General features: G+C 43.2%; 1 protein-coding gene across 1 annotated transcript in view; it reads right to left on the reverse strand.

Annotated features, from left to right (window-relative positions):
* LOC125900993 (CD81 protein-like) overlaps nt 1-17241 on the reverse strand; it is a 45197-nt gene extending 27956 nt beyond the window's left edge. Inside the window, exons 1-2 of the mRNA XM_049596344.1 lie at nt 17039-17241; nt 911-1025 (exon numbers count right to left, since the gene is read on the reverse strand). Of these exons, the coding sequence (XP_049452301.1) occupies nt 911-1025; nt 17039-17104 (181 nt within the window). The 5' untranslated portion in view covers nt 17105-17241. The remainder of the gene's footprint in view (nt 1-910; nt 1026-17038) is intronic.
* Nucleotides 17242-19865: the final 2624 nt, after the last annotated feature.

Genomic DNA, 19865 nt, shown 5'->3' on the forward strand with positions numbered 1-19865 from the left:
GTTACCCAAAATTCAATGCAATTTAAAGTAGAAGTGAGGCAATGATGCATAAACGTGAGTCACACTGTCACAATACTTGTTTTCTTGGCCCACTTGTCTGGCGTTGCTCAAACATATCAGACTCAAGCTCTATTCAAACATAATGCCAGCTAACTGGAAGGAGAGACAGAACGCAGGGAGACGTGATGATAAACGAAACCTCGTGCACTGACGCATATTAGAGCGACCTTACGTCAATGGCTACATAAATTAAATGCACTGGTAAGTTACATTATGTGGAAGTTTATTCATGGAAGGTTACTGTAACAATGAATTCATTATACACATCAAAGGATTTTACTAATTCGGTGACTTTTCCAGGCCTTGAAAACAAGCTTGTGGAATTTCGTGGACTTTTCCAGGTTTTCCATGACTGTGGGAACCGTGTATATGGGCATGTACTGTACTTTGTGCTATTTTGAACATAGCCCTACATGTTTTGTGGTATCAGTAAAATAGAATGACACAGACATGAGTATGTTGTGTGTGTTTTTTACTTTAGGGCTTTCCTTTTACTCCATAAAAATGGCTCTGATGAGAATAATTAAAAGACTAAATGACATAGGAGGGCATTTCCATTTGAATAAATCCACTGAGTAACATTTAACTTGGTCTGGTTGATGGACAAAGGGCAGTGTCGTCGTGTGGAAATAATGTAAATGAGCAGAATTGCCAAAAAGACCGACATTTTCCGAGTGTGATTCAGTAGTGAACGAGGTTGAGCGCGGCAACAGATGTTTTCTTTTGCCACAAGCCTCTCTATGATGGAAATGTGTCCTCGGGTTTGAGCAAGAGATTTTCCAAAAGACAAAAAAAACAGTGTGTAGACAGAGACGGAGACAGACAGAGATGGTGCAGATGTGATACGTACTGATGTAGAAGGTGCTGGGTGCATGGCTGCCGTCTAATTCAAGCTCCAGCAGGTTGCTGGTCTGGGGGTCGTGTCTCAACCACAGGGCCACACCCAGGATTACACCTCCTGCAAGCTGCAACATACAACACCACACATTTAGTTCCCACAGTTCAGTACATTCAGTTAATACGTTTTTCTCATTTTCACATTTATCAAGCGCCATGAAACAGAAATCCTGAGACCGATCCACACTCAGGATGTTACAGTTTTATGTCATCACAACACTGTGTCTGGAGGAAAACATGAGCTACCAATGTTTTAAATTTTCATTTTTTTTTTTTAACTACAGATAAAAGAGATAAAACTGGCTGCTGCCTGTTATTTCACAGCTTTAACCTGAAACGTCCAGTGTGCAGGATTTAGAGGCATTTATTGGCAGTAATGGAATATAATGTTCATGCCTATGTTTTTATTGGTTTCTAACCACCTCAAAATAAGAATCATTGTGTTTCTGTTACCTTAGAATAAGCCATTTATTATCTTCATAGAGAGCTGGTTCCCTTTCTGAGGAGTTTGCCATGTTGTTCTACAGTAGCCCAGAACAGACAAATCTAACGCTGCCTCTAGATAGGGCCATTTGCATTTTCACATTTTTGCATCAGCCACCGTAGTTCTCCTGCACACTTGACACACGGGATACGTTTGAATTCTGTGACCGAACCACTAGATGACATAAATCCCACATACTGGACCTTTAATGGGGGTTTAACACTTCCACTGAAGGAAAAGTTGGGACATTTTGGGAAATGCACTCCTTCACTTTTTTGCCTAATGTTTGACATGAAGACTGATACCACTGTCACGTCTGTACGCTAACAATGAAGCTACTGGGGCGACCTCTGGCTCGCCTGGTGGAGCGTGTGCCCCACGCAGGCTGAGCTTTTTGCAGCTGTCCTGTCACTTAAGGCCGAATCGCCCAAAAAATAATAGCTACCATAAGCAGCTAACTTAACTTGGCCCAAAGAAACAGGGGAACCAGCTTGCCAAGCTCTGTATAATGGTAACAGAATTTGCCAACCACCAACATTTCTGAAGTGTGAAACCAGTGTTTGTTCAAAGCTATGTTGGCTGACTGTAGCTTTATATTTGACAGACAGACATGATAGTAAAATCAATCTTTACTTTAATCTCACCCTCTGGAAGAAAGTGAGTAGTTTATTTCCCAAAATGTCTAACATTTTTACAACATAAACAATCAGTGACGTACAGTGCCAAACCGCGGAGGTGGTATTTCAAACATTTAATGAAGAACACTGAAGATTACGGCTACAACTAATGACAATATTCATTTACTTGACTAGTTGTTTGGCCTATAAAATGTTAGAAAATGGTTAAAAAAAAAAAAAGTCAATCAGTGTTTCCCAAAGCCCAAGATGACACCCTCAAACATCTTGTTTTGTCCACAAACCAACAATATTCAGTTTACGGTCACAGAAGAGTAAAGTGCACCACACACCGCCGCCATACACCGTGCGTCAAAACGCCTGCCTCCATTATATTCTATGAACAAACCCATACCGGCGCCGGCCGCCGCACCACGCCGCTCTGTTTCAGCCCGCTGCTTTATTTCCAGCACGGCCGGCGCTGCGAGAAAAGCCTTTTATGTACGTCTCGGCCGCCGTATTATCAACTCCGGTTGCTAGGAGAGACGATATTTGGCGCCACCTACCGTTTCTGTTGTTGTTTGTGGTTGTTTTTGGACAGTAGCAATTGGTATAGTAATGGATGAGGAAAAATTAATCACTGAGGTGGAAATCCAAGTTGTTGTTGCCTCAAAGTTTTTCCTCTTCTTCTTCCGTCACTAGCAGTTGGCAACCGTTGGCAACTAGTGTAGGTACAGCCACCCAGCGGGCTGGGGTGGGAAATACACTTTAGTGTCGACGGTGCCGCTGTGCGCCGCTGCAAATGTGTGTTGCGGGGCGGCCACAGCGCCGCGCCGGCGGCAGTGTGTGTTGCACTTAATAGAAGCAGAGAATTTTGACTTGTTTTTGTTAAAAAAAACAAAAAACAAACAAAAAAAAAAAACACCTCAAACTCATTAATCAACTACCAAATTAGTAAGTAATGAATTTAATAGTCGACAACTTGGGAAAAAGAACTAAAACCAGATCGAGAATCTCATCTTTATTTTAGTTACTTACAGAGGAGAGACTTTTTACACAAGCTTCGATTTCAGTTTTAGCAATATCAAGTTTGTTCAACCACAAATAATGCTTCCTTTTCCTTCCTGTAAAGATCATTTTGACGGATAATAATAATTTCTGCAAAACTGTGATAACGTGAAACCAAAGTATTTTCTGAGATCACTGTAGCACCACGAAAATCTCATTCTGTTGAACCCTATATTGAAGATAAGAAGCTGTCAAGACCTGTCAGCTCAGTAGATGACAGTGATAACTTGTGGCAGACAAGTTAAAAGCAAATGAGTTATTCAGTAGCAATCAACTATATGTATTACATACTTTAAGCCCAATTATTAACAGAGAAAGCTGATAAAACAGCTATTCTTGCTCTTCACAAACCCCATTACAAAGCAAACTGATGTTTCTGAGATACAATGTGTTAAATTAGTTTTGGAGGTGCTGGTAGGGGAAATTTGTACCCTTCGGAAAAAAGCAGGATGTATCATTTTCCCTCTTTCCAGTCTTTGTGCAAAGCTAAGTGAGCTGGCTGATGGCTGAGTAAAGACATGAAAGTTGTATCGATCATCTCGTCTAATTCTATGCAAGATATCGACTGTGTGTATTTCCCAAACTGTCGAACTATTCCTTTAAGTTATTTAAGTGTTTTACAGTAGTGATACTTTGAGCGTATATTTGAGGCAACCAGGCAAACACCACAGCAGCCAACGTCTGCGAGACCCTTTTGTTCAATTTGTTTTCATACTTCCTCTGCTAACCAATTTCCCTGGGGAAACCCCACACATACTGCAGTGAGTAACTGTGTTAGTGACATGTATTGTTCTCCAGGGTGGTTTACATTGACATAAGCCTTCCTGAGTCCTTTCTGCTTGGCCTAGGACAAAGACATCCCAAATATAATCAGAGTTAGCGTATTCCTCAGCGGGCACACAGGAACAAGCAGCACCACACACTTACTGCTGACGGACACAAGAGACACCCTTCTGCTCCACATGGGTTTGGATATTGCATTAATTTCATACTTTCACACATTAAAAACAGAGAATGTGGCTAAAGAGAGTGTCTAAATTAGACCAGCTAAGACTAGTTTCTGTGAATAGCTTTGAACCAAAACAGGCTCAGACGCCCTGCACCCTCCCCATCCTCCTCTTCCTCCTCCTCTCAACCGAGGTCCATTCCAGAGCGAAGGCCAGTCGCTGCCTAGCAACCAGATCAACACCATAACTGGCAGGAGTGCAGAAATTCAACACACAGCTATAGCGGCCCCACAGAATGACTCACTAACTTTAAGTGAACTCCCCACATCCTCACTCGTGAGTTACCACCGACATGTGTGAAGGTTTAACTGGGTACAACAGATTTTTGAAAGGGTTTAATTTGCAGTGTTTATGTCGACGACGAGCAGAGGGAGAGCCCAGACGGAACGTAGCTGAAATCCGAGGCTGGAGAAAAAACAGCTTCAACTTCTGGTGACTGAGGTCAGGACAGCCTACAGCCTAAAGGACACACAACACATCTACCAGTTGGTGCTTTCTTAGAGGACCTAACAAAACTAGTTAATCACAAATCCATCAGATGGCCTTTGAGCTATAAATATGGTACCTGGGAAGTCTGAGTCAGAGGGACTGGAAGCTTTTCAAAGGCATCAACCATAGAGCTCGAACAGTTTCACTTCAACTTTAGAGAATCACTGAAACCGGTGAAATCCAGCTGGAGTAGTTAGAAGACTCAAGACTGATATGTCAACAGAGTAGCCCAAAAAGCCCTTTTACATTGCCTGTTCAAGGTGGGAATGTCACGCTGTTATTCAGCTAATCGTGGGATGGGGGACAGAGTCATCTCCCCTTTAAGCCAGCAGCAGAGGTAGTTACAGCGCCCAACTGATGTCTGAACAAAAGACAGCTAGCAGGACAGGACCATAGACGGGACAGGTGTGACATTTTTATGACGTGTGGTATGGCGCCTACCCCTGGGAGATTTAAAGAGCAGCTAGAAGCAGTTAGCAGCTGACTCAAAGAAAATAAACAGTGGCCAAAAATGTCCACAAATTGGGAAAACAACAAGGTACGGGAGCTCCTTAACATCTGAGAAGAGGACGAGATCTGCCGCCATATAACAGCAGCTGTAAATGATTATTATTGCCATGTTAGGCCATTGTTGTTGTTTATGGAGCTCTGACAACACTTACATTATATGTCACACCAGAGGCTGACGCTGTTGTGTTACATGTCACGCCTCTTTTGTTTTTAAAACACCGGTGTGCTTTCTAAAACTACACACTGAGGTCCCGTTTATACGACAACGATTTCAACTAAATACGGTAAACTTTAGTTGCATTTTGGCCGATCGTTAACACGACAGCGGCGTTTTGGGTGCCTGAAAACGCAACATTTTGAAAACAGGTTCTAGAGTGCAATTTTTTTGAAATGGCAGCGTCTCCGTTGTCATGTAAACTTGCAATATGCAGTTCCTCTGAAAACAAAGACTTTTCGCATATGCGCATTACAGTTCCAGTCACTAGGCATGCGCGAGAAAGTCGACCGTCACGACAACGACTAGCTCTGTTTGTGCTGCTCACCCTGTTGATTTGAAGTGAAGTGTAGATCTGTTACTGTAGCAACTCCACCTCGTCGTCCATCCAGACAAATTTATCTGTGCATGCTTTCACCATTGTGTCTTCTTTGTTTTGTTTTGTAATCACCGCGTTGTAGAGGAAGGCGCTTCAGCGCAGGCGCATGGCGTCATGCCGTGGTGTTGCTTTGCAAATTTACACTGCCACCCATTGGCCTGGCGTGCATACTACAGCGTTTCCAGTAGATTTTGTGGCTCTGTGTGAACGGGGATTGTTTCAATAACGTCGTCATATAAACGCAGAAGTTTTTTAAAATGCAAAGCACAGACTTTCCGTTTTTAGAGAAACAGTTGTCATCTAAACAGGGCCTGAGGTGGCATGATGCTGTCGTTGACTGGTTCTGTGTAAAAATGCAAAGGCATAGTGGATCCCTGAGTAAAAATGGCTGAAAACAGTACAATAAATGCCACTGTGTTGGTCAGACAAAACAAGCAATGTCAACATGTGACATGGGCCCTGATTGTGAAAGGCATTCAGCACATTTTGACTTCATAGAGACCAAAAGATCTGATAATCTGAAGATGAAATGATAATTTAAACAACTGCTGGTTGCAGCTCTTTAATCAAGTATCATATGAAGAGTGGTAGCTAACTGCATTTTGTAATAAACATATTTTACAGCAGACACTTTGAAATCGTGGCACAAAAACCACCAGTTAAACTTACACCATAAATAATGACTGCACTAAATGCAGGGCCTTCAGTAACAGAGCCCTGGTGCTGTGCATGCTGCTTCACTGACATAGCTTACCAGGACTTTTGTATGAAAATCAAAAGTCAAGAGGGCATTAGGGCCTCATACTGCGGATATTTTCATGGGTATTGCTTTCTGCCTTCAAACAAGGATGTTCCCTTATGTTTGGCATATGATTTGTAGGCCGGGGCATCTCTGCTGCACCACAGTGCTTCTTTTATGATGGTATGTTGTGACACATATCCTTATCAATTTGGATATTGCTCTCGGCCATATTGTGATTCTGATAATATTCTGATTATTTTTGCAGCTCTAATTATGACTAGAACTTTTCTTATGTAGGCAAGTCCTACATTAACAGTTTTCAGTAAACGGTAACATTTTTGGCATCGTATGGCAAAGACATTACCAGGCCATCTGTTGCTCATTCAGCCACTACATTTGTTGTCACACATTCCACACCAAGAAAACTGCCCACACACATGGGCCAGCATCATCATGTTTCCCACAGCCTGCTGTCACCATGCAGAACGCACCTACTGGTCACTGACAATGTGGCCGTATCAGACTCCATCTGAGAAAAACTGAAGAGAAGTGATCATATTATGCAAGTTTGAATGTGTTGTAACACAGGAAAAACACCGCGGTAACACCTCCGACCGAGTCCTCACACTTGACTCTTAACACCAAAGGGCGACTCATAAATGAGAATGAAACTCTGAGCTTGCTTCATCTAGTATGAGCTCAGCACAGCACAAGCTTCCCTGCCAGAGTTCCCTCCAGAGTCTATTTCTGCCTGTTGCCCAGAGTACAGGGGGTTGTAGAATGCCGGGCATGCTGGAGGACGGGGAGTGGGGGGTTGGGGTGTTGTCTGCAGTTCCCATAAGCCTCCTATACCACCACACAGAGGTTTCCCTGCCCCCCAACTCTGTAGCCTCTTAACCCTCTAAGTGTCTGGTGTGATTTATGGAAACAGGAGGTCTCCCTTTTAAAGAGCCAGCCTGCGCAGCCGGCTGCTTAATAACCGCACGCTGCAGTCAGAGTGTCTTTTCAGATCGGGCACACCTTTCTGCTCCAACAGATCCTTTCACAGAGCTTTTGAGATCAGCCAATAAAACTAAAAGGGTTAAAGTGTAAGACAGAAGAGGAGGAGGAATGTTGTAATGCATTAACAATCACATTAACATCTACAGTCTTACCAAACTTCATATCCGTGAGTATTTTGCAGTAGTCAGTCACACACCCTACAACACATTAATTTCCTGTTACAACTGATTAAAAGTACACATTTTTCCCTCAACAGCAGGGGTTTCCAAAATACATATATTTAGAAAGGGACTCCAACAGGGTCCATTTTAAAGTGTCTTTTAAGCACACTACTGTGTTTTCTAGGGATGTCCTGATAAAGTTTTTATAGCCCCGATCCTGATCCAAGTGCTTCAATATTGGGCATCTGCTGGTATATGGAGTTCGATCCAATACTTCTATTTATGTAACTACCTAACTTGAGTGATCCTCCTTTCTGTGCACCCTGCATGCTGTCCTAGGCACCAAAATACCACACAGACTGGCAATTTCACAGTCAGGATAAAACAGAACAGTCGCAGCATTGCTTACACTGGCCCTTGCACTAGCTCTTGCACTGCCACAAAATCAGGGACCCCTCATCTCTATAAACAGATATCTACATATGTGTGTAGAATCTGTAGGCAACGGGACACGATTTTGGTATCGGAGAGAGGCAGGACGCAGAATGCAATCTTGGAACCCATTGGCTACCATCTGATGACAATCTCACTTTATATGAGCTTTTTTTTTTTAAATTTATCTGCATTTATATGCATGTATATGTTTATTAATATTAGCCAAAATAACCAGCGCACAGAAGAGTCTTGGCCCAGGATCCACTGGCTAAATACTGGCCGTTGCCCACAGAGGCATATCATCGTCTGACCAGTCGCTGACACGCTCTGAGATACTCCCACTGGCTGCTGGCAGTGGGGGGACTGGTTAACATCTTTGTGCTATCACAACATGAGAAAGGTCCATGCTCCCTAAGTCACAAGCCCAGTGGACATTTTAAATTGCTTGTTTTGTCTGACCAAATCTTAAAAACTCAATAGCTTTCAGTCTACTACCATGAGTCCTTTTTACACAGGGATCGTGCCATAAGAACGCTACGAAGTCTTTACGCCACCTTTGAATTTTTACACGAACCCAATCAGCTGCAGCTTCATGTCACTCCACTGAGTGATTTAAGACACCTTGCCGGCATTGCAGAAGCAAAAGAAACATGACAGCAGTGACGTGTGGCATAAAACATAAGCGTCTGCAATGATAATCATTTACAGTCCCTGTCATATGGTGGTTGATCTCATTCTCTGCTCAGAGGATAAGTTCCCAGACATCTCTATTTTCCAATTTGCTGACATTTGCTGCTATTCTTCTATCTATCTTTGAGTTTGCCGCCAACTGCTGCTAACTGCTTTTAAAATCTCCCGGCAGTGGGTCACATGTGTAACACGCTGTCAAAATGTCACACCTGTCACACCCTGTCCTGCCAGCTGTCCCTTTTACACAGACGTCAGTTGGGTGTTGTCACTACCTCCATTGTAAAGGGCTACAAAAACAGATTATTGACTGGATTTTATTTAGTGTTATGTGAAAAGGATATGGAGCTTGATTTAACTTTAACTAAGAAGGTTGCAAACAGCCTGATGAAATCACAGAAACCAAATTCCACATTGTAAATAAAATGGAGAAAACCAGATTAAGAAAACAGTCGCCCACACATTTGAGCTTCCAAAGAACAAAAGCCATCAGCACGACAAAGACTACATGTGATCGAAGTGAGGATAGGAGAAGTGCGGCTGGTTAAGAGATGAGAGAGATGGGTGTTGCCCCTGCACAGCCGCAGCACCATGTCGGCTTGTTATATATTGTATTGGGCAGTCAGCTGAAGACAGTCAATCCCCTGCAGGGGCCGATAGCTGGAGAACTAATCACCTTCTTATCTTGGCTTACACCTTTAAATACGTATGTGGACACACATACTGTACATCTGCAAGAAAACACCACTGCATTCACAGCACACAATTTGCCTAAATATTACCCTACAATGGTAAATTCAAGGGAAATAGGCAGATTGGCCTGGACAAGTCACCTCTGATCACATCTTCTGCACCTTTCTTATTCACAGGTTAGAAAATTATTTTGGCTGCCACCAGATGCATCTGTACTTGTCCCACCTGCTCACCCAAACAGGTAACAGCACCATTGCATGTTCACATTTGGCAGTGTTTAGGGTAAGAGATGCACGAGGGGAGGGGCTATGCATGTTGTGTAGAAGGGTTGCTGACGCTGCTGCTGTGACTGCAGACTTATTGCCTGTTATCTATGTTAGATTGTTGGCTTTCGCTTAAATATTAACCCTCTGGTCCCTGAACAGTGAGACTAAAGTAAAGTGCAGCGGTGGGAAATTAAGAGCCTATTGCCCACTTTTCAACACCAGCACTTTAGATGACATTCAGTATTGTTAGTGGCGATCAGAAGTGGACGGTCATTAGGAGTAACAGCATTTCCTGTCGGGAGTTCCTGGGCTAAGACTGTTGGCCAGGTGTGAGTCCACCAACACCAATATGAAAAAAAGCCTGTCCCATATTGTTCCAACTAAAGGTTGAAAACTAATCACTGACATCGTGTCATACACTGAGCTGGCCCGGGACAAACTTATGTTTCTTTCAGGGGCCTGTTGGACATACAATAACATACAATCAGTAGGTTTAGAGCACATTAGAGAAAATCGATTTATTGTGTTAATCCGACTAAAACCAAACTTTTTAAGTAGTCCAAATTAAATTGTACTAAATCAAATTTCTTTAAGTCGGACTAACCCAGATAATGTGATTGGGAGTCGAATAACTCCTTCATGTATACAGTCAATTAGACCCAAACTGCCCAAGGCGCTCTGAGCATGCTCCACAGTTTCCACTCCGGGCTTTGACCTGGAAATTTGAATATCATTAAATGCCTAACAGAAGAAGAAGCCGGTAACAACATGGCGAGATCTATATCCAGAGCCGCGCATTTCTGGACGGACAAGAAAACACAGTTCATGCTGTGTCAGTTGAAAGAGTTAAATATTTTAAAATACATGTAGGGGAGGAAACCACAGAATGCTGACCTGTTCAAAGAAGTGGTGGAACAGCCGGACAACTGTGACGCAATAGATCAACCAGAAAAATGTGCAATACTAACAAGCTGAAAGGGAACATATAGCGCCCTATCGTAGTGGAGTCAGACATACTTCGGTCTATAAATCGATTCCCCTCCCGTGACTGTATACTGGGGCAGTAGTGCAATTGAATGGCCTAGTTGAGCTACAGTGGGGAGAACAAGTATTTGATACACTGCCGATTTTGCAGGGTTTTCCCACTTACAAAGCATGTAGAAGTCTGTAATTTTTATCATAGGTACACTTCAACTGTGAGAGACGGAATCTAAAACAAAAATCCAGAAAATCACATTGTATGATTTTTAATTACCGGTAATTAATTTGCATTTTATTGCATGACATAAGTATTTGACACATCAGAAAAACAGAACTTAATATTTGGTAAAGAAACCTTTGTTTGCAATTACAGAGATCAGACGTTTCCTGTAGTTCTTGACCAGGTTTACACACACTGCAGCAGGGATTTTGGCCCACTCCTCCATACAGATATTCTCCAGATCCTTCAGGTTTCGGGGCTGTTGCTGGGCAACACGGACTTTCAGCTCGCTCCAAAGATTTTCTATTGGGTTCAGGTCTGGAGACTGGCTAGGCAGCTCCAGGACCTTGAGATGCTTCTTACGGAGCCGCTCCTTAGTTGCCCTGGCTGTGTGTTTCGGGTCGTTGTCATGCTGGAAGACCCAGCCACGACCCATCTTCAATGCTGTTATTGAGGGAAGGAGGTTGTTGGCCAAGATCTCGCGATACATGGCCCCATCCATCCTCCCCTCAATACGGTGCAGTCGTCCTGTCCCCTTTGCAGAAAAGCATCCCCAAAGAATGATGTTTCCACCTCCATGCTTCACAGTTGGGATGGTGTTCTTGGGGTTGTACTCATCCTTCTTCTTGCTCCAAACACGGCGAGTGGAGTTTATACCTAAAAGCTCTATTTTGGTCTCATCAGACCACATGACCTTCTCCCATTCCTCCTCTGGATCATCCAGATGGTCATTGGCAAACTTCAGACGGGCCTGGACATGCGCTGGCTTGAGCAGGGGGACCTTGCGTGCGCTGCAGGATTTTAATCCATGACGGCGTAGGGTGTTACTAATGGTTTTCTTTGAGACTGTGGTCCCAGCTCTCTTCAGGTCATTGACCAGGTCCTGCCGTGTAGTTCTGGACTGATCCCTCACCTTCCTCATGATCATTGATGCCCCATGAGGTGAGATCTTGCATGGAGCCCCAGACCGAGGGAGATTGACTGTCATCCTGAACTTCTTCCATTTTCTAATAATTGCGCCAACAGTTGTTGCCTTCTCACCAAGCTGCTTGCCTAAGGTCCTGTAGCCCATCCCAGCCTTGTGCAGGTCTACAACTTTGTCCCTGATGTCCTTACACAGCTCTCTGGTCTCGGCCATTGTGGAGAGGTTGGAGTCTGTTTGATTGAGTGTGTGGACAGGTGTCTTTTATACAGGTAACGAGTTCAAACAGGTGCAGTTAATACAGGTAATGAGTGAAGAACAGGAGGGTTTCTTAAAGAAAAACTAACAGGTCAGTGAGAGCCCGAATTCTTACTGGTTGGTAGGTGATCAAATACTTATGTCATGCAATAAAATGCAAATTAATTATTTAAACATCATACAATGTGATTTTCTGGATTTTTGTTTTAGATTCCGTCTCTCACAGCTGAAGTGTACCTATGATAAAAATTACAGACTTCTACATGCTTTGTAAGTGGGAAAACCTGCAAAATCGGCAGTGTATCAAATACTTGTTCTCCCCACTGTATAACCACAGCTTGACTTAACTGTTCATATTAATGTACTAAGTGTGGTACAAAAACAGATAAATGGAGCCATTTAGAAAACGCAGTCAACCATGAATCAATAAAAATAATTGATGCCAAGTGAGGAAACAACTCTGATGCCATTTAATCATAAACATTAAAGCTGACACCATTACTCCATTAACTAGTTAGTCAATCAATAAAATATTGCAAAACAATTCATTGCTACAGGCCAAGGAAAAACGGCAAACCTTTTCTGTTGTATATTATTGTGAATTTAATATCTTTAAATTGCTGGTTGAACAAAACCTGATGTAAGAAGTGACTGTGGGCTCTCAGTGGTTGTGATTTCTCACTATTTGGGGAATTTCACATATGATTAATCATTAAAAGTAAAAAATAAATAAATAAAAGTAATCAGAAATTAAAATAACCATTAGTCGCAACCCTTAAAAAAATAAATGCATAATGTGTTTTAACAGTGACTGACATACAACGGCACAAATGTTATGCATGTCGAACTGGACAACAGCAAAGCAACAAACCACCAGAAAACAGGAGGTTCAAATTGCATTTTCACACGAAACAACTGTTGGATGCAACACTTTAAAGCTCTCACCACAGGCCCAGTCATTATCTGAGGGAGATCCATCTTAACCAAGGGATCTGTCTGCAACATGTCAGCCTGTGGTGCTTAATGCACTTATACTCACACAAACATTCTCTAATGCATCCAGATTGTCTCGGCAAGAAGCGTGATCTGCACCCAGAGGATTCATTGGAGGGCCACACTCATACTTTAATTTGAAAGTTAATATAGAAGAGTGCGCATGTAAATGATCAACAAAGACACTGCAGTTGGCTCTTAAAGTCAACCTTTCCTAACCCCAGTTTCACTTTGGTCTGTGTTGTGAACTGTCTGCACTGAAATGACACGTAAATAATTATTATATGGATTGCCATGAAATATTGTTTGGACATTCATGGACCCCAGAGGATGAATCCCACTGACTTCTTCAATCCTCTGACTTTCCAACTAGCATCACCACCATTTTACCCATACTTGACTATGCAGACGTCATTTATCAAAACACATCAGACACTCAGCTCCATCCTATCAATATCATCTATAACAGTCTGTGTAGGTTTATTTTAAGATGTCCGTACAGGACCCATCATTGCTTCATGTATGACTCATTAAACTGGTTATCACCCGAAGCTAGAAGGCATTTTCACTGGTTACTTTTGATTTATAAATGTATTCACCTTAGCTATCCCCCTTACCTTAAACAATACTTGACCCCTCACAATTTACAGTACAACCTCCGTCATACAGACTCCATATTTTTCTCTGTTCCTAGAATACATAAAGAACTTGGTCGGTATGCCTTTCAATATAAAGCTCCCTCTGATTGGAATAAGCTACCCATTTCCCTTCGAACCATTTCTTCTGTTCATCTTTTTAAGAAATCTCTATTTTCTCATTTACAAATACACTGCTCCTGCTATTAGCTTTGCTGTGACTGGGTAATCATTATAGTTGGTGTTGTGATATATTTTTGCATTTATAATTTATTTGCTAACATGTACATGTTCCGTATTAATAATGGATTTGTGTTTCTAGACTTGTTGCAAACAAATATTATACATGTATCTGGGGGTGGGGGGTGTTAGGCTGGGAGAGCTTTTTGTAATGTCTGGGTTTTGTCTGTGTCAATTTGTCTTTTTTTCTTAATGTCTGTACTGTATTTCTTTTTGTATCGTCAGTACTGTACAGATTGTCTTGCCATGTTACTGTCTGGTTTGTCTCTTTGTTTGGGACCCCCTCGAAAACGAGATGATTCATCTCAAGGGGCTATCCCATAAATAAACAATTTACCAATTTACCATGACATCCTTGTTGTTAATTTCATTACTGAAATCTATGACTTAAAAGTATTCGTCAACAATCCTTTTTTCCCATGACGAAGACGAGATGTTGACAAGTTAAAAATACTAGATCATGATCATCAAAACTATGACGACATCTAACTTTCATTTTCATTAACACAATGAGATGAGACAAAAACGGTAGAGGGAGACTATCAGACGTTTGAAATGAGAGGAAAGGTGAACAGAATGGCCAACAATGGCCATGCATGAGATTGGAGCGCTGAGTGGCTGTAAACGCCAATAAATAGCCTAGTCAGTACCAAGATGTTTTGCTATCCCGCAAAAGGCTCACAACGTAGCAGCGTCAGCCGTTAGTATGAGTTTTGAGCTGTAATTCAGCAGTAAATAAGCAGTTGTGTGTGTCTGACTGTAGATGGTAGAGATGTTAAAGGGATTTGTTAGTTACAGTGGTGGCTGTTAGCAGCTAGCTCTGCTTGTTACCCGCTGAAAGGCAGTTGAGCGAGCAGCCGCAGGTCTTCACATACATCTGGACTGTCTACAGAAGGTTTACTGTTTGACTGCTGTTTGGCAAGCAGGTAGGATGCTCAATTAGCTGTAAATGTAGCTGTCCTTATTATTCAGCGATTAAAATGTTTTGACTTGTTTTGACAATAAAAATGTTAAAACAGTTGGCTATAGCAGTTCTGCCATGATCTCAGAATTTACATCAAAGTAACCTCCTTGAGTGTCGCTATGTTTGTTTACATCATGCAAATCCTGAACTCTGCTCGGTCTAAGTTTTCTAGTGTTCCATCCAATGGAATCCTCCAATAACAAGCATGGTGCAAGTACGTGACCAAATCTGTTCACGACACAGCTGGTTATCTTTGTCGATGCCTGGTTAAAAAGCAAGTATGTCTGTGGCCTTAAGCCTGCTGAAGCATTTTTTCCAAGCTGAAAACACCAGGCGCTCCTCTGGAAACACCCAGCTGAGAGCGCTTTGGAGGTGCAGTGTTTTTTCAGCTGAGATGCTTTGGTTGCGCCTTGTTGCAATGATACGCAATTTCCATGAAAATGTCGGTGCAAGGTAGAGAACTTGCTCTAGATGAGGGGAAGGCAATAGGGAGGGAAGACGGACCCGTAAGTCATATGTGGGTTCATGAGAGGAAACATAATATACAGTATATTGACATATTTCTCCTCCATTGCTGTCGTTGCTCAGCACTAGTACATTTAAGATGCGACGGTTGGTGTTTGTGGTATTTGTCCCGCCTCCTCCACTGTGATTGACAGGGACAAGGGCAGGAATTTACCCAAAACTGAACCTTTTTCAACTCTCAGCGCTCAGAATAGAAACGTCAGATGGACAACACGAACGTCGAACGACGAACGTCCAGCACCTCGTCATGCTACTCTCATAAATACACAGCTCACCCATTGCAAAGAATTTAAAAAATATGCTGGGCTTACGAAAAAATGCTTTGGCAGACATGGCCTCTAAGACCACTTTTCGGCCTGCAGCAGTAGTCCTGCATGGAAAAAAGCAGCCTGAAGCCCTCTTATTTATTTCAGTGTAGCCAGTCATGCAAATTCACACTCCTGGTTAATGATTAACATGAAAAGTGTATTTCTGGTATTTACCATGCAACAAAAAAAATAACGGAGTTGCTTTAAAATCCTGAGTCCAAGTATTATAAACTTTTGTGCAGTGTCTCTCTTTAAATCAATCTTGTACTCTATTGTCTCAACAACAACAACAACACGCCCTCACCAATGCAGACCCCTGTAATCTTTAACACTGGGCTGAGATCGTTTTCTTCTCAGTTTCTTCTCACATCACTTGGATCAACCCATCAAGCTGCTTGACGTTCAGCTCCACAAAGACCCTGTTGATATTTTCCTTTACGAGACTTGAAAAATATAGCGCTGCTTTTTGATTTCAGGCTGCTGAATGTTTAAGAAAGAGAGCAAAGTGCCAAAGCAAATGGAGCTGTTAAAGAACTGCAGCAGCTCTTACACAAGGGGAGTAAAAACTAAACACCCACAAATGTTTCCATGATCCATCACCCAACACTGGGCCTTGACTCACCAAATGGAAACCACCATGAGTCCCCCCCTCCACACACACACACACACACACACACACATTGGGTGGAGGATGTAATCTAAACAAAGCCATTCTCCAAACCAAGGCGACTCAGTCTCCACTACCGCCCAACATCTCAGATCTCCAAACTCAAGACTGTGCCAACTTATAATGAGCCCATCTGGTGTGTGAGCTTCTGTCAGTGACCTAAAATGTGATTGAAGAAGGTTGAACGTGTGATTTACGTCACAACAAACTAAAACTGTCGAGTGAAGTTGTCATTTTGGGGCTGAGGAGACGGTGAGCTACATCTGAGGTGTCTCCACTCAGACATGTTGAGCCCTGCTGTTTAAACAAAGACATTCACCACCTCATTAATGTGTGTAACGTTAATATGAATTAAACACACACGCATTTATGACGATTCATTAGCTACCATCATCTCGCCATAACCTCCCCTAGTGGTGAGGGAGCAGTCGCCCCGTTATTCAGGAGGAATAACGGGTAAAAATCTCACATAACCGAGGAGGTTGCTGATTTATCCACCGTCGTTCACTGACACCGGGCAGGCAGCACAAACAACCCGACGGTGAGCACACCGAGGACGAGGCGCTGCCCACTGGAGTGACCACACAATGTGTGAATAAAAACACACGGCTTCTTACCCAGAAGATGAAGTTGAAGAAGAAAAGCATGTACTTGATACATTTGGTGCAGCCTTCGACTCCCATGGCGGACCGTTAGTCGGTTATATTCGATACAGAGTGAGCAGGACGGCGGCAGACGCAGGCCAGGTGTCGGTCTCTCGGCGTGTAACGGTCTGAATCTCAACTGGGAATCCTGACTTCAGCTCCGAGACCGAGGCAACACCCAACTCCTCCCTCCCTCCCTCCCTCCCTCACGGTCTCAGCACCCCCATAATCCATTTCTAAAAACACAGCGGACTTCCGGCCAATGCCTTCAAAATAAAACACCTATTTAGGAGCGTGCTGAGACATTTTGGGAGGGGTCTGCTCTGCTTCTGGCTCTTCTCTGAACATTGTGGGTCTCCCGCTGTTAAAAGCCTGACTCACAGACAGACAGATTGGTATGGAGGCATTTTCCCGCCAAAAGTACCGAGGAGAGGATCCAGCATTAACTGTAAACGCACTAACACTAACACAGGTGTATATTAAAGGAGCAGTGTGTGTGTGAGATTTAGGGGGATTTAGTGGCACCTAGTGGTGAGTACTGCCGATTGCAACTTGCACAAATACCTCCTGGGAAATGGCTCATTTTTTATGAAGGGGAGAGTGGGGTGAGATGTGCCAGTTTTTACTTGAGGTGACTTTAAAGGGGCAATAAGCAAAATCGTTTCACCGCTAGGTTCGCTGTTGTGCACTGCCTGTAGAGCAAAACAAAGTGTGTCATGAGCCACTCCTCCCTCTACCTCTGCTCTCCAACACCCCCCCTCCCACTCGCCTTGTCTGTGCCGGCAAGACGAGTACCGCAGCACGGACTATCACATCCAGACAGTTCCGGTGTTTCTTCCGCAGGCTCCGCTTCACTCAGCTGTCCGATAAACCCGCTGCTTCTTCCCACATTAACCTGAACAACAAACCAGGGCTCGGTGCTCTGGTTGGATCCAAACGGAGAGCCGCTAGCTGGGAAGCTAGCGGAGGCTAACTGGTTGGGTTTCCCTCCAGTCATGCTGCGGCTAACGCTCCACTAGCCGCTCCCAGCTAGCTCCTGTTTGTTATTCAGGTTAAAGTGGGAAGAAGCAGCGGGTCTGTCAGGCAGCTGAGTGAAGTGGAGCCTGAGGAGGAAGCACCGGTTAGCCCCCGCTTTCACTGCAGGCAGATTCACTCGCCACAGGGGCGAGGAAATAAAACCTAAACAGCCAGCTTAGTTTAGCAGTTAGCAATGTCTTTCACTCACTCTCGGTCTCTGCTGTGTTTAGCTATTTCCCTGCTTTCCTGTTAGCGTTAGCACTACTCGGCTACCACGCTAACGCTCCAACTCCAACTGAGCCGTGCTCACGGGCTCACGGAGAAGAGTTGGAACGTCAGCATGGCAGCCCATTAGTGCTAACGTCCCCACGCTTCTCCGCCAGGCTCAGTGAGTCGGAGCCGAGAAGCGTGGGGACATTAGCGGTAGCAGTAGTCGGCTACCATGCTAACATTCCGGGAGCCTGCTTCTCGGCTCCGGCGAGCTCTAGCGTGGAGCCTGGCAGGCTCACAGAGAAGAGAGGAATGTTAGCGTTAGCTCCCAGAGTTAGCACTAGAGCTACTACGGCTACTGGAGTAGCTTGCAGCTATGGAGCGCTTCTACCAGCTCTTCTAGTCACTGAGCCTCGCCTCCATTTCAGCAAATATATTGCATTTATTACAGGTACCATCATCATTGAAGTAGGCAGGGGAATAGCTAAACACAGCCGCCAGGCTGCCCACAGGGCTACATTTCTGCTAATTGCAAATGTTAGCTGGGCTGCCGGGCTAATGACCTAATACAACCGAAATGCCTGACCCATTGCTGGGACCCAGCCGCTAATAACTCAAGCTCCGGACATTAACCCATGCTACGATGCCTAACGTTACTGTAACACTAATTAAAACAGACATTTGACTTTATGTTGTACCTGTCCAGAAGAAGAGCGAGCTCCGAGTCAGATTGTATCTGATTCACATGAACGTACATGAGCGCGCAGCCGGACCGGCTTGTAAACAATGGGCTGGAGATCAACACAGAGAGAGGGTGTGTGAGGTCATGCTATACTCCAGATGAAATTACACCTCTAGTTCTTCACATAGCAATTTTTTAATTCCTTCAATCTAGAAATGATGAATTTCGCTTATTGCTCCTTTAAAGAGAGGGCATGGCAGTAATGCGTCCAACTGAAATATGTACATATATTTCAGGATGTGGAGCATCCCTGGGAACAACCACTTTGGATCTTAAATAAACTGTTTAAAAAATATGGCTTTCCAAAAAAAAAGTGGTCTCGTGGCACAATTTGCCACCGATGCAGGGTGAGTTGTGCCTTGGGAGAAAATACGTTGGGGTAAATTGTGCCATTGATTATTGAAGTAAAACAGAACATTTTCATCTCATATATTGTAATGCTATATCAAAGCAAGACAAATTCAATACCAAATTACTTATTAAAGCTTTTTTTAAATAACATCAAAGGCCAATTTTAGCAGTAGATAACATGTCAAATACATGAAAGATCTTAATTAGGCCTACATAATATGTAACATTTTCAGAATAAAATTAAGTTAAACCTGAACAAAATCAACTGCAATTCTCAGAACCAGGCTAAAACACAACATGCAACTTGTCACTGCTGCAATATTCTTCAGTATTTTCCGACTCCACATTCCCAATTCTAAAATAAATGAAAATTGTGGAACAAATATTTTTATAAATAAACATAAAATGAATTTATTTAAATAAATCTGATTTTGTTGGGTCAACTTGTGTAACTTGTAAGTATTTATTGTGCTCTTAGAA

This window comes from Epinephelus fuscoguttatus, linkage group LG2, assembly GCF_011397635.1.
Source record: "Epinephelus fuscoguttatus linkage group LG2, E.fuscoguttatus.final_Chr_v1".
NCBI lineage: Eukaryota > Metazoa > Chordata > Actinopteri > Perciformes > Serranidae > Epinephelus > Epinephelus fuscoguttatus.